Here is a 14709-nt window from a genome sequence, read left to right on the forward strand (position 1 = left end):
TCCTTTATCGCGAGTGGTCCGGTCTAAAGTAGACTTAACTTGAAATGTGGTTCAGCTGTGGTTTTCAGATAGACTGGCCTGTCGACAAGCTAATGGGATTTCCAGGACAGTGGATCGGAAACTTGAAGACGTCAATGCAATGTTGAAAAATCCCTGTAAGATGTAAGGATATCTAAACCTCTGACCTTTCATATTGATACACAAAATCTATAATGATATCATACACATATGATATCGAACAAACTCAAGGTCTGAATGATGTGATGGTAGAAAAATGTTTGAATTTGGCATTAATGTTATAAATGTCTTTTATTTTGTTGAAATGCAGATCTATAGATAATACAAATGGACTGTGCAGATAGCTGAAGGTGAACTTATAACCTTGTCGTTAATTCCACAGAAAAATTGTCCCATAAAAATCAAGGAGAGTAAAGTGGACTTTTCTTTGTTTTTCTCCATTATTTCTTTCTTGCACATTTTGAGAGCTATTCTTAGTTAATCTTACAGAGCTACATTCTGTACCTGGTTGAAAAATTCCTTTGAAAACATTTTTGAAGAGGTCAATTTTAATTTGTTGAAAACACACAATACATGGGTAAAAATATCACAGTGTTACAATTATTCCATATATAACTACTGTCTTGTTTGACTGGCTTGAGCCTGGCCTCACATTCATAGAAATGTTGGTGACCACTGACCAGAGGCTACTACAGGCCAGGCCGGCACAACCTGCATTAGGTAGCATAATCAGATTTCCATGGGCGCTGCCTTACTCAGCACTTTCAATCCATTTTCATCCACTCGGTAATAAATCTCCCATGAAACCACTTCTGACCTGCAGAAATCATCAATAAATGTCGCAAAGTTGAAATATTGAGCAGGGTCAGCCTGGCGTGGTGGCCAGTAATATTGGTATTGTCCAGCAATGTTCTGGGTCAGAACTGAGTCAATCTTTCATTATTCACAATTGGAGCCTTATTAGCTGTCCTCGGCGGTGGCTGACCCTGGGTATGAAGGTCTGTCAGGTGCCGATGCCCTGTCTGTCTCCACTGGAGTATGAAAACAGCCACTTTTTCTCATTATATGGAACCACCATTTCAGTCTATGATGCTGGTTTGTCATTAGCAATTTTGGTTACTTTATGTTTATCATATGTACTACAGTACCAGCACCTTTATTCACAATTGGAGTCTTACAAATGTATTAGCTGTCCACGGCGGTGGCTGACCCTGGGTATGAAGGCCTGTCAGGTGCCGATGCCCTGTCTGTCTCCTCTGAAGGGTGAAGACAGACACTTTCATACATTATGAAACCACCATTTTTAAGTCTGGGTCTACTGGTTTGTCTTTAGAAATATTTTTGTTTATTTATCACCTTCATAAATGTTCATTTAACTCCAAAAAGTGTGGAGTGTGGAGGCAGCCACTTTTATACATTATGGAACCACCATTTCAGTCTGGGTCTACTTGTTTGTCTTAAGAAATATTGGTCGCTTTATCACAAGTCATGTATTAGCACCTTCATAAATGTTCATCACTCGACTCCTGTATGTGTGCCAAAAAGTCCAAGGAAATATTGAGCAGGCTGTAAGACAGATTTTGATAGATAATTTTCCAGTCTAAAATGCTCATTCACAATCAGAAACAAGACAAACATTAAGACTAAAGTCTTGTTAGAAAGAGTGAATGTTATAAGATATGTCAGGTAAGTCAGCACAATGTCACATAACAGGTTTCTGGTGTTGGTTCAGCACTAAGGACAGGTACCACTTTTTTCAGGATTCCTATACTTAAGCAGTAGGAGCAAACGATGTTGAAACATATTTAGTTGCATGCAAGTTATTTATCTATAGTAAGTATTTAAAATATTATTTAAAATATTATTTTACAAAAACATGTATTATTGTCTTGGTCCCTTGCTGAATTGACATCAATCTTTTGTCTGTACCATATCTAGCATCGAGCAATGTACATGTAGCTATCACAACTACATGTATAATAGCTCTTTGAACCTTGCATGAAAACATGATGTCTTGGGGGCAATGAACAATAAAGTAAAAAATTTCAGACAAAGAACAAAATGGATTGGAGTAATGTGAATGAAAAGAAATTCATACCATTTAGCTTTACATGTATCTAAGGATAGGATTTTTACTACACATGTGTACGTGAACTGAATGAATAAAGTTCTTTATCTTTTCCTTTTTGTTACATCTCTGCATGATCCTTAATGATAGGAGACTCACACAGAAGGTGACAGGAACTTTTAAACAGTCAGCCCTACATGTATTTTAGAACATCATGAAAAGCTAGCGTCGTTCAACAGTTAGGAAAAACGACTGCGGACTATGGGCATTGGGAGATTTCCAAAGCTGTAACGGGACTGCAAATCTTGATTTACACTGTCGGTGGATACTTTACACACTCGCCTTATCTCAGAGAGCACAGCTTTCTACCAGCATGCTTAAGTACACATTTATCAGTCAGAGCCCAGGCTATATCCTATAATTCTCTCTAAACCCCATCAGTAAGACTGCTTTGAACCAATCATTCTTCAAAGGAGGCACGAGCTGACTTGGCAGTTATTCTTAACATGGTTCTGTCAATTCGCCTACATGACAAATTTCCCTCCCGAAAAAATTAAGACTATCATTGCTTTTTCTTGCAGTGGGGGCGGATGTTGTAATTTGAAGGATAGGGCCAGAATAATAACATAGAAGTTCTTATGTTCTTAACATTATATAATGACACATTTAACACTACTAAAAAGATAAACCTATTTTATTCTCGACTATGTAAAGAAGAGAGTTTGCATACTACTTAGACCAATGGTTAAGGAATTGCTCAGGTAGCGTGCGTAGTCCAGTGGTTAGCAGCCCTGCCTCTGGGACTAGAAGCCATGATTTCGATTCCGGCTGTGTCACTCACCTGACATGCATGCTACCGGAAAGGGTTGCAGTACTTAGGATAGGACGTTTAGCTATGGCTCTGCATTCATTGTGCTTGTCAAAAAGAGCTAGGGGAATTTCCTGGTCCAATGACCCTGTAAATACTGTACATAGCATCTGTCCTCTCTGTCATGACCAGTGGAAGACTAGCTCTTCAGTGAGCTAAAACTGGATCGAAATCATTGTCCGTTTTTCCGATCCAAGCCTCAGAGTTGTAATGCTCACATGAAACAGATGATAACAATGTTTGTTAGCAACTCCTCTTTTCATCAGTTTTTTTTTTAGTAAAATCTAGGTTTGCAAATTTTTTTCTTTCGTATTACATACAAATATTATTGACCAGAGGTCGGGACCATGCTAGTACACATTTTGTTCCATGTACCCTTATTTAACATTGCTGTAGCTATTGAAGTTCTCAAAATCAATACCAGAGTCTGTAGTTTAAGTGTCCGTAAAAGTCAAACTTCTGCAATGTACCCAGCCACTCTGTTACCATAGGAGAACGGGCGAAACTATTTCCTGCTTGTCTTGACAGTAATGTCCCACAAATTGTACATGTTGGTGAGTGAGCTTCTGGGATTGCTGTGGGAGACTTCCATAAATTGTTTTGATATTCATATTACCTCAACTTCCAGTTAGGCAATTGTCACATTGAGGTCACCTGAGTTGCGCCGAATGGCAGCTTGCTCCAGACCCTTGCAATTCAGCCCCGCCGGGTGATAGTTGGTCCCCAATGCCCCCTCGGTGCTGTATGGCAGCGTCAGCCCAGCTGCTAAGCTAAGGACAGGGTAGACATTGAAAAAAAGGCATTTGTTCATTTATCGTCTTGTATTCACCCTATTAATACAGTCCTACATTTTCACCATTACCAAGAAGCGAGAAGAAGCCGAACTTTTGTGCTAGACTAGATTTGTGATACTTTTATATGTATATATCTTGACTTGTTGTGACCTGTACTTAGCTCGGTTGGGCAGAACTGTACAATAAAGGTCTTCATTCATTCATTCATTAATACAGATTCCTGAGACTACCGGCTGACTGAAGCACGAGCGTCCGAGGAGCGTGGTCTCCCGCCAGGCCGACGTGGCCCAACTTTGCGGAGTGGAGAGGAGGGAGAGGTCGCTGTTCAAACCTGGGGAATCGCTGCGAAACTTTGAAGACGGCTTCTCCAAACAAGTCCGCTGTGGGGGAGAGGAAGCCTGAGGGTGAGTGAGCCCCCAATTTTGCTTTACAAATGCTATTGACTACAACTAAGACTATGCACCTCTGTCAATAAAGACATAGCACCGTCCACTTCTATCAATACAAAGACATAGCCCCAACTACCTCCATCAAAATAGACATAGTCCCACCCACCCACCTCCATCAAAACAGACATAGCCCCACCCACCTCCATTAAAACAGACAAGGCCCCACCTACCTCCATCAAAACAGACATAGCCCCACCCACTGCCATTAAAACAGACATAGCCCCACCCACCTCCATCAAAACAGACATAGTCCCACCCACCTCCATCAAAACAGACATAGTCCCACCAACCTCCATCAAAACAGACATAGTCCCACCAACCTCCATCAAAACAGACATAGTCCCACCAACCTCCATCAAAACAGACATAGCCCCACCCACCTCCATCAAAACAGACATAGTCCCACCAACGTCCATCAAAACAGACATAGTCCCACCCACCTCCATCAAAACAGACATAGCCCCACCCACCTCCATCAAAACAGACATAGCCCCACCCACCCACCTCCATCAAAACAGACATATTCTCACCCACCCACCTCCATCAAAACAGACATAGTCCTGCCCAGGGCTTTAGCCAGCTCGAGATTTTTTTCCGTCAGCCAATTCCCATTGACGGAAAATTCCTGTCAAGAATCTTTTTTTTTCCGTCATCGCGTAAAAATTTCCGTCATTGACTGCAAAAATGTCTACCTCGTCCGATATAAATGTTGTCATTGGGAGAAAATATGACACCACGCTGACGTTTTGTAATAATGTGAACAGTAAAACATCGTTTCTTTGTGTTTTCCCCGCAAAAACACGGCGCTAAAATCAACTCGCGGGGTATGCAAATCTAACATTACATATTCTCAATACGCACTGTTGATTGGTTGATCGTAACATCTAGAGGGGCGTCTCCTCAGATCCCGCGCTCTGATTGGTAAAGCTATGGATACCGACCCACGATGCACCGCGCGCACCAGCGTTCAAATATTTTATTTGTTTGAAAATGTTACATTTGTAAAGGCAGGAGAACGCTATATTTTTCTATTACACGACAATTTTCTAATTAAGAACACAGTTACTCAAAGACTCTTTTGAGAAAACATGCATTCATATACGGATTTATGGTGCATTTGGGGGAATTTTGGCGTTCAATTAACCCGGAAGTGTGCCAACAACAACGTGGCGTGGGTATCTCATCTGTGTCGCTGCAAAATTAGCGTTTTCTCGTCAAAACAAAAACAAAATTCCCGCTGAAGAGAACCGTGCAACATTTTAGATCCTAAAGATTATGTTTTTGATCAAACTATTTGTGGATAGCATGATGTGCCGGTTCTTTTAGCTGCGACTGGCACCTTGCGTTGTCGCAAGCGGCGCGGCTGGGCGAGCGAAAATAATTTGTACGGCCGCCAGCCCCGGCACGCTAGCGTACAAGTTAGGTTTTGATGAGTGTCAAGATTCCAAACAAAGTTCGTAGAATGCACTGTTCTTGGAGTGAGACCTTGAAAAACGGGTTTTTAATGAGATTATCGTATGCGAAAGGGTGCCGACACACAATCGTCAACAATCATGACAATAGCAAAACAAACAGTGTGTGGCTTTCCGACAATGGGCTGTCCGGGCGTCCCCAAGCCGTAGCTTCCCTCTTTTCAACTTGGCCTCCTTGCTTCAATCAACGATTTTTTTCCGTCAAGGTTGACGGATTGGTTGAAATTTTTTTCCGTCACACGCAGCAAATTTCCGTCAATTGACGGAAAAACGGACGCTGGCTAAAGCCCTGGTCCTGCCTGCCCCCATCAAGAAAGCCCTACCCAACTCCATCAAAATATGCAAAACAAAGATTTTGTGATGCAAAATTTGGACTGACCTGCAGCTACTCTCATTAGTTGAACTGCTAAATTTGATGAACAACTTGGATCATTGTGTTCCTTTGGCTCGTGGATTGTTTTCTTCAAATAACACCCCCTTCAAGACTGCAATGAAACATCACAATGTCATTATGTTCTGTCTGTAAGCAATGACTTCTTTCTCACTTTATTGAAATGATTAATCTTTCTTGATCATAATATTAAAACTTTCTTGATCATAATATTAAAAGCCTTAACGATCTCACCATTTTACTTTATTGTTTCTTACAACATTTATTAATTTATTGTATGCTGCAATAGTTTATGTACATGTCTTAAAAAACAACTATACATAATTTCTTGTCATTCTGCTATAATTGTTGAATTTGTTTTACAAAACAAAAGAAAAGAAAAGAAAACAGAGCAACATTGTGGCCTCGAGTATGTAATATAACACAAAGAGTGACAGTCTGTTTACATCACCTTACAAAATGTACACGGCCCTGACAAACATTGTCCGTGTTATCACATGCAGTTCTCAATGACTGCCAGACACTGTAGGTAAGTGTTGACGTAACTGATAAGACTGGAGACCATTTATAGCCCTTACCTGCCCATTAAACAGGTATTTTATGATGGCCTTCCACCTGTCCCGGTCCCAGGTTTCATTTGTACACAAAGTACTTCAAATATTGGACAGGTGTGTCACAAAGCAAACACACTACCACATTGCGAAATGACTTGAACTAAAAATGGGGCTGGTGTCCCATGCGTATGAAGAACCTTCAAGTTGGAATAATCATGGCATATCATAATCATTTTTATACTTTGTTATTATGTATCATCCTTTGATATATATTTTAATGACCATTGTATTCCATACGCTGTACTTAAGTCTGTATTTTTTCAAGCCAGCCACTGCCAGTGAGAGCTGCCTTGGTTGACCCAGTGTAATTTGTACTTGTTTCATTTCTAATCTTAAATACAAGTACAAATTACAAATGAGTTTTTTTCCAGAGGAATGAAAATTTGTACCATATATGTATGCTTGATATGATTTACATTTTGATGTTGCCAGCCTTACATCTCACTAAAATCAGGGGCAGTTGGCTGAATTTGAATTCGCAGAAAACCTCGCAGGTGGGGTTTTCCCACTTTCTCTTTGCACAGTGACCTTGTTTGTAAACAGTGGCGCGGTGGCGGAAAGACTTGTGTGAACAGCCTGTGTGTCGACTACGCCGGAGAATCAATTAAGCTTTAGGCCTAACAGATCCTATAATGTTAACAGACTGGCCAGTTTTAATATTTGTATGGGCATATGCCAGGCATTATCTAATGTCATCTATCTCTTCTTGCATGTTATATTATCAAGACTTGTTTGATACAAGCTTAGAACTACTTTAATTGATAGTCCATGTATTAAACTACTAGTACTTACGTTTACTGTTGACTACCGAATGTCCTTTCAATTAAGTAACCATAAGGCCATGTTGATTATGATCATATGGATGACATTCTCTGGAAATCCCAAAACTGATGTGAGCATGCAAACAAAAAGTACAAAAGTTGCTTTTTTTATCTTTCACATCTTTTTACTATGTCAGATATTCTTTTGCAACCTGTTGTATATTTGCATATTTTGTAGCTGCTTTGTATGATTTACCGTATGGCTGAATTTTTTTGGAAACGGCAAAAAATTGCACGCATATGTCATCCATATAATCAAATCAACATGACCTAATGAAAACACCTTCCTTTGATAATCCTCTTAACAGTTCTTGCAGGATTTTATGCCGTGTTATTTATTTCAAACTTGACTGTATGAAGACTGTAAAACAGCTTTTTTTTGCTAACACCCATCCACGTTGTATAAGGATATACCAACACAGTTTCCGAACAGCTGGACTTTTTTCCACCACGTCTGTTTAGCTTATGACACGTTCTGACTAGTGTACAAAGGGCCCAACACGAGGAGCCTTCCATCCGCACACGTGTGCAAACAATGGTGGGAGACCCCTCACGGGTGGTGCTATTACACTGCAATATTTTTACTGGTGATTGACTATAAAGACGTGAAGAGAGCAGGATGTTTGGATGGGGAGCTCGATCATTATCACATCATATTACGCAGGTGCAAGTTGTTGACTGCACAGAACCTTTGAGTTTGAGACAGGGAAAGCTCTTACAGGTGTTTTTCCCTTAGGAAGATGTTATCATGCTTTCTTTAATAGAAACTGGTAGTAGATGCTTCTGAGGTATAAATTCTTCAATAGATATTGTTAGAGATACAATTGTAACACTTTATTACCACTATGAAACACATCAAAGTACTTGCTTTATTAGAACATTTTAAAGTGGAAATACAGCAGCCATGTACAGATAATGCCACACTTCAGTTAAAACTCAAGATTGGCATGATATCTGTAAATGTTGAAATTCTCACAGTGGTTCAATGTTCACAATTTTGCAGTGAAAATGTTTGTCTTGTCTTCTGACTGCTCACCCCCAACTGCAAACTTTAAACCATTGTGAACATTTATTTATTGTACATTTTCTCCATACTGTATTGCAATCTGAAACCACTGTCTATCGACTTGATATCCCTAAATGTTGACATGATATCCCTAAAAACCCTTATTTCAAAAACAATGGATATAGGTTACCCTGCGGATTAAGGTGAACTGACACTAGAGTCCAAGTTTGCTTGCTGGGTTACCAGCACTCCTGGACTGTCGCAGTTTTACAAAAAGTGGCTTATCTGTTGGTGCAAGGTCTGTTTGTCTCAAGGAAAAAGGAAACACTGTATAGACGTCATCCCGGATAGTATCAGGGAGGAAGAAGACAGATCATGATAAAATTGCTAAATATAGAACAAAAAACGGGAACCACATTAAAGAAATACGTAGTATTCACGAGACTAAAATGGTACCAAAGATTGTCGGTGCGTCTATGAATCCAGTCGAAGGAAGGAGGAAATTTTAACCCAGCTGGTTTAAAAGTTAACCGCCCATCAGAAACCTTGTGGAGTAGGAAGGGGGTGGGTGATTTGGCTGGGCTCATATCCTGAACACTTGTGGGTTTCCCAGCCGCTTGTTTGCACCCCCTCTCAGCCAGACTGGTAATTCCAGCCCCTGTGTAGTCTGCGTGCGCCGCAGAGTGGTAGACTTGTGTGTATGAGCTGGGAAACTTCGTCATCTCAACCATGTGGATCAACCTTCAAATGCTCATGGGTGACAAGGTGGGCAAATTCTCAGCCGGGATGCCAGGTATGGGAGCCTCAGATAACTTCATGTACATCAAGAATCGTTTCTTACACATATATAGGCCATGTGCAACCAAGGATAGCGTATGCCTTTCTTGCACTGTGTACAGAATGTCTTTGGGTCTGATAGCAGGTAAAGTACAGTCTGTACTATAACAGTTTATAATACGCCATTTGAATTTGGTCGTACAAAACGGAATATGAACTGTAATTCAGTGTTGACCGGACCTTGTATATCAGATACTTGCACTGACTACACAACAGAATAAGATGAATATGATATTGCCGTCTAACTTACTAAATTCAACTCAACAACTACTATACATAGTGTTAACTCTAACTTGAAAATGTTAAGTGTCTATTTTGAGAAGTAGAGCTTAATATAATATTACAGTCACTGTGGCAGTTCCAGACAGAGAAGGAAGCAAGTTTTCAAAATGCCTAACTCTGTAACAGCACTAAACTCCTGTTGATTCCACTTTTTAAGCCCAAAAGTATGGTCATCCTAATGCTGGTGCATCTAGAGAAATTTCCTAGTTAAAAACTATTTTTTCTTGTTGAAATGAATTCCACAGTGGATCTTTAATGATCTGAATTAGTCAGCCGGTAAATGTGAAACCCCAGTCTGCATAACACACCAGCAGGCACGTGGCAACTGGTTATGCCATACCAAGGAGGTTATATAACGCTAGTTCACCTTTATCCGCAGGGTAACCTATATCTGTTGTTTTTCATAACAGTGTATTTAGGCACATGAAGTCAATGGTCGGTAGTTTTAAACTGCAATGTACTGAAAATATTGAAATTTTAGACCAACGTCCGTCAACGTGATATCCCCTAATACCTTTTTTTAAAAGCAAAGGATCTAGGTTACCCGACGGATAAAGGTGTAGTAGCGTTAACGTCCTTTATCAAACAGAACAAGTTTTCAGACCTTTACCTTTACCTAGTCCCATCCTTATGCCTGAGGGTCGGGGACTATGGTAGCGTCCAGTATCAGCCTCCTCCACTCCCTCCTAAACCATTCATATCTTAAACTATAATTACCTTTCTAAGCTACATAATAAGTATGTATCTATTGACAAGGCTTCTAGCATATTTGATGATATGATATGATATTTCTAGAGAGAAAAAATTGCTGTAGAAGTATACACGTATGATTAATGTAAAATTGCAGCCATAAATACTTATGTAGAGTATTGACATTAATTATCGTTCAAAAGTCATTAAGTTTAACTAACTTCTGGGCATTTTTGGAAGCTATTCTTCAAAGCCACAGTGTATGTTAGGCTGAGAAGAACATACGTAATATACAGATTATTACACAGCTTGGCTTCCACGTCTTCAATCACAACGGACAAAATTCAAAGAGGAAGTTAGAATATTTTTCACATGTGTTTACATCTAGCTGTAATTCCTTTGCTTAACACCAACTGATTTTTCATATGATTCATTTCCACATGTTCTACAGATTCTGAAATGAAAAACTTGACAAAAGTGTTTGTGGTGCTAATCTTTCATGTTTGTCGCTGGAAAAACGAAGAAGCAACAAATCATCTAATCCTCTAATTATTCAGGACCCCCTTCAAAGAGATGTACCCACATCAATATTATGTGACTGTCGTAAAAAAAAAACTTAAGAACTTCCCGTTTAATTTGTTGGTGGTAAAATGACGCAGCAGTCGACTGAAATGTTGAGCCAGAGTTGAACAAATTGAAATTTAACAGCAAAAATTTGAGGTACACTAGGTGAAAGTCTGCTCCCAATGTTTGTTATTCCAAAAAAATACCTTTAAACCACCACAATAAAAAGATTAAAGAGATCAACTTAGTATGCACAATCAGTAATAAGAGGTTCATTTATGTGAGTGGTAGGATATTCCAGGCCGACGCTGTCTTTTTAGGTATCATCCCACAAGAAGCCACCTATGACATAGTCCCAATCTGATGGAGCAAACTGCAATTGATATATTTAATGTAGGAGGTACACTTTATCCAGGTCTTATTTATTTTTAGTTGTCTACAATCTGAAATCACAGTCAAACTGATAACTGTAACAACTGATGTATTACGTATACCAAGTCAAATTAAAAAATATAGCTGTCGGCCACATCCTTGTAAAATTGTCCCAAATCCCCAACAGAAATGCGAACTAACTTGAATTTGGGCGGGGGCCATTTTTTCCTAGTAGACATGTGGTGCTTTCCCACAGTGATAGCCAGTACTGTTTTAAAATGATGTAACTCACTTTTGAATTCTGCAAAATGCACAGACGAAGTTTAAGCAGAACACTTTTTCAGATGAAAAGAAATATGGACTACAAGTAACTTGAATTTGGGCCTGAGACATTTTTTCCTATACATGTGGTGCTTTCCGACAATGATAGCTAGTATTGTTTTAGCATGTTGTTTGAATAATTCACAGGTTAAGTTTAAGCAGAACGCTTTTTCAGATAAAAAGAACTCTCAAAGTGTAGAATTTCCTTGCCTTCGACCCTGGCGGTGCTGGTTCCCCCAGGCGCTCTTTGTTATCACTGTGATCTCTGATGAGATGCTTGCTAACACATCCAGCGCAAGCCCGCATTTTACAAGCCAATTATTCTCCTGTTCCCCGGCAGTACATCTGATGCTATCTGCGCCGCTGACAAATGATGTGCAAAGCCTGATATTATCATAGCAAGCTGCTGGATACCCGTATATTGTGGGGGTGGCAGGTGGGGAGGGGCGACGCACTATTTCCTGCCATAAGAAAGTATAAAAACTTTGGCTTTGTTCCAGATTCGCTTCTCCGAAAGGGCTATTCCAAGAAAATGATGGGGAACGGTCAGGATTTTTAGATATTACAGTAACAGAATCTTATCTTGCTAAGTAGGACTGTTGGTGTGATTGTTATCCCTTCACATGCATGGGGATAGATATATTTATGATATACTTAAAACAATCTCATGGGAATTTGAGAGGTCATACGATCAGAGTGGAGAATGTTACACACAGTATAATATATCACAGAAGATTACATTGATCAACAGTACAATATGTAGGTACAATGTACCTGTACATATTATTTCCAAAATTATCCCGCAATGTTCATAGTAAAGGTTCAACCAATGAAAAAGTACAAAAAGTAAAAGATATGATTAAAGGTACATTTTACATTCAATACGGGCTATCACATAATGGCATATCACTACAAATAACTTATCATGGTCAATAAATTTGCAATAGCAGTGCTACATCACCTGCCAGAAATATCAGTACTTTTGTCCAATCAGTTATTGAAACAGTTGAAAATGGCTTCTGGCCAGATCCTTCTAGACACGGAGTTATGTGGGAACTATCACTTTAACAGATGCCACCCATATAATTACTTGAATGTATCTTTGATCATAATCCAGTTTTACATGCTGCTCGATCCCTTTTCTACTCATTGTATGCATAAAATGCAAAATCTTTCCCATGAATTCCTGTCGTTAGATCAGAAACAAAATTTGAGTAGGTAGAAGCTCAGGAGATTATGATACAGGATACATCTTTTTTTTTTATCTCACAGTATTGTTGATTATGAAAAGATAGTGTGCATCTGAGACGACATGATGATACACGATATCTGACAGAGATGTGGGCAGGCTTTGAAACTAGATCCACTTTCTGTTTCTTCTGCCTGAAATAAATGATGTTGTAACAGGTCAGAAGGGAGCATTCTGTAAATCGAAGTGTACGTGGAAAGATTACAGAAAGATCTAAACAGAACAGAAATGAAATACCAGATAATCCTAGAAATGTACAATGCATATGTTAGGAAATTCTTGTAAAGATTGTATCATGGGTATTCTCCCATGGTGAAATATTGTATAGATTTATGAATAAAAACTGAGTTGTGTGCCATATTCTCAATATGTTCCATCGCGGCAAAATGGGTAACAAAGATCTGAACGGTAATAACACCATAGGTTTTGATTTCCCCAGGATTTTGTCTCATTTTTATGTCTCATAACTATCAGTAACAATAAATATTTCAGGAGTTGTGGACCGTCATATGAGAGCAATTATTGAACATGTACAATCAGAATACATCATGGAAAATGATCTTATTGACCCATCATCAGGAATGACCGTTGGCACTGTTGGCACTGGATATTGCAGCTCACGCACTGTGTGTTTGGTTAGGGGCAACAAAATGTTGCTTTGTGAATGCGCATGAAATTATCTGTGATGTACTAAAGTTGTTAAGATTCATATGCATCTAGAAGAGTAAACTGTAAATGCCTTATGATTGCAGGCTTTACTTTTCCAAAAGCAAGAAAATAGACAGTTTTTACTTCTCTGTTGAAAGGCAATTGGGTTTTACAGCTAAGGGCAGCACAAGCGTTTTCATGGGAGTTTTGAGTTGAAGACATTACCACAAAAACCACCTTTAACATTAAACCACCACAAAAATTTCAACATCAACAGTAGTTTCATTTTTCTGTCACCTGAATACTTTAACATGATTCTCTCACATAGCACTAGAAATAGTCATGGTGATATGACAGAAACTTTGTAGAAGTCTTAAACACAACTATGCCTAGTGATCAAATACAAGTGGTGTTGATCGCAGAATGGTTTTCTAAGGCTTGCAAATATGGGATCAAGAGGTCATGGGTTTGATTCCTGACTAGGCATTACGTCCTCGGAAAAGGCACCTCACTCCACCCCATTGTAAATAGGTATAAAGGTGCACATAGCAGAACTAGAGGGATGGGCTCCGCCCTCCATTGCAGTGTCCAAGACAGTGGATCAGCCTACTGACCTAACGGCCTCAATAAAAGGCTATGCAACTATGGTGTGTGTTTTTTTTACAAAATGTTTTAAAATTTTGCACGCTGGAAGGTAGCTGGGACAATATAGTTTCCTTCAGGCCTTATATACATGTACAATATCCTTGTACACTCATCAGATATCTCTGGTGCTCTGGGACATCCATTAGCGAATGACTCTTGTCTGTCAATATAAAACATTGCCAGTGGAAAGAAAAATTACTGTCATATGGCTTGTGGGGTGTTCCTCAGTGTCCCTTTTTATGGCTATCATAGTGGTATGATGAAAGCTTTAAAAATCTGTGTCATCTCTACAGGGTTAATGATTAAATTAGGAAATGCCATCAATAATGTCACTGCAGGCATCATCCAGGATAGTAAGTTTAACTTAGTAGACCACAGACTAGATCCACTGGAAATTGGGAGGCAGTGTCTGAGTAAGATAGCTGTTTGGAAGAAGATCATATATTGCATTTTCTATAAGTAGAGTATACGAAATGTGATAAGAATTGATTTGCCCTCCTTTCTAAGTTTCCTAGTTTTGTGTGGAATTGTCTTGACAGCAATCTGCAGCTAGAGCTGCATAGATTTGACTTCTGTTTTCCGAAGATTAAAGTAGGCTAA

At 39.3% G+C, this 14709-nt stretch overlaps 1 protein-coding gene across 3 annotated transcripts in view; it reads left to right on the forward strand.

Annotated features, from left to right (window-relative positions):
• Nucleotides 1-14709, forward strand: part of LOC118417968 (protein CBFA2T1-like) — a 181432-nt gene that overhangs the window by 54196 nt on the left and 112527 nt on the right. For 2 of the 3 annotated variants that reach the window (XM_035823747.1, XM_035823748.1), the window contains one exon: nt 3965-4152. Coding sequence is in view for 1 of the 3 variants with exons in the window: in XM_035823742.1 (XP_035679635.1) it covers nt 9231-9294 (64 nt within the window). In the remaining 2 variants the exon portion in view is untranslated. Of the gene's footprint in view, nt 1-3964; nt 4153-9215; nt 9295-14709 lie in introns of those variants that run through there. The other variant, XM_035823742.1, reaches the window with a different exon arrangement.

Source organism: Branchiostoma floridae, chromosome 6 (assembly GCF_000003815.2).
Source record: "Branchiostoma floridae strain S238N-H82 chromosome 6, Bfl_VNyyK, whole genome shotgun sequence".
NCBI lineage: Eukaryota > Metazoa > Chordata > Leptocardii > Amphioxiformes > Branchiostomatidae > Branchiostoma > Branchiostoma floridae.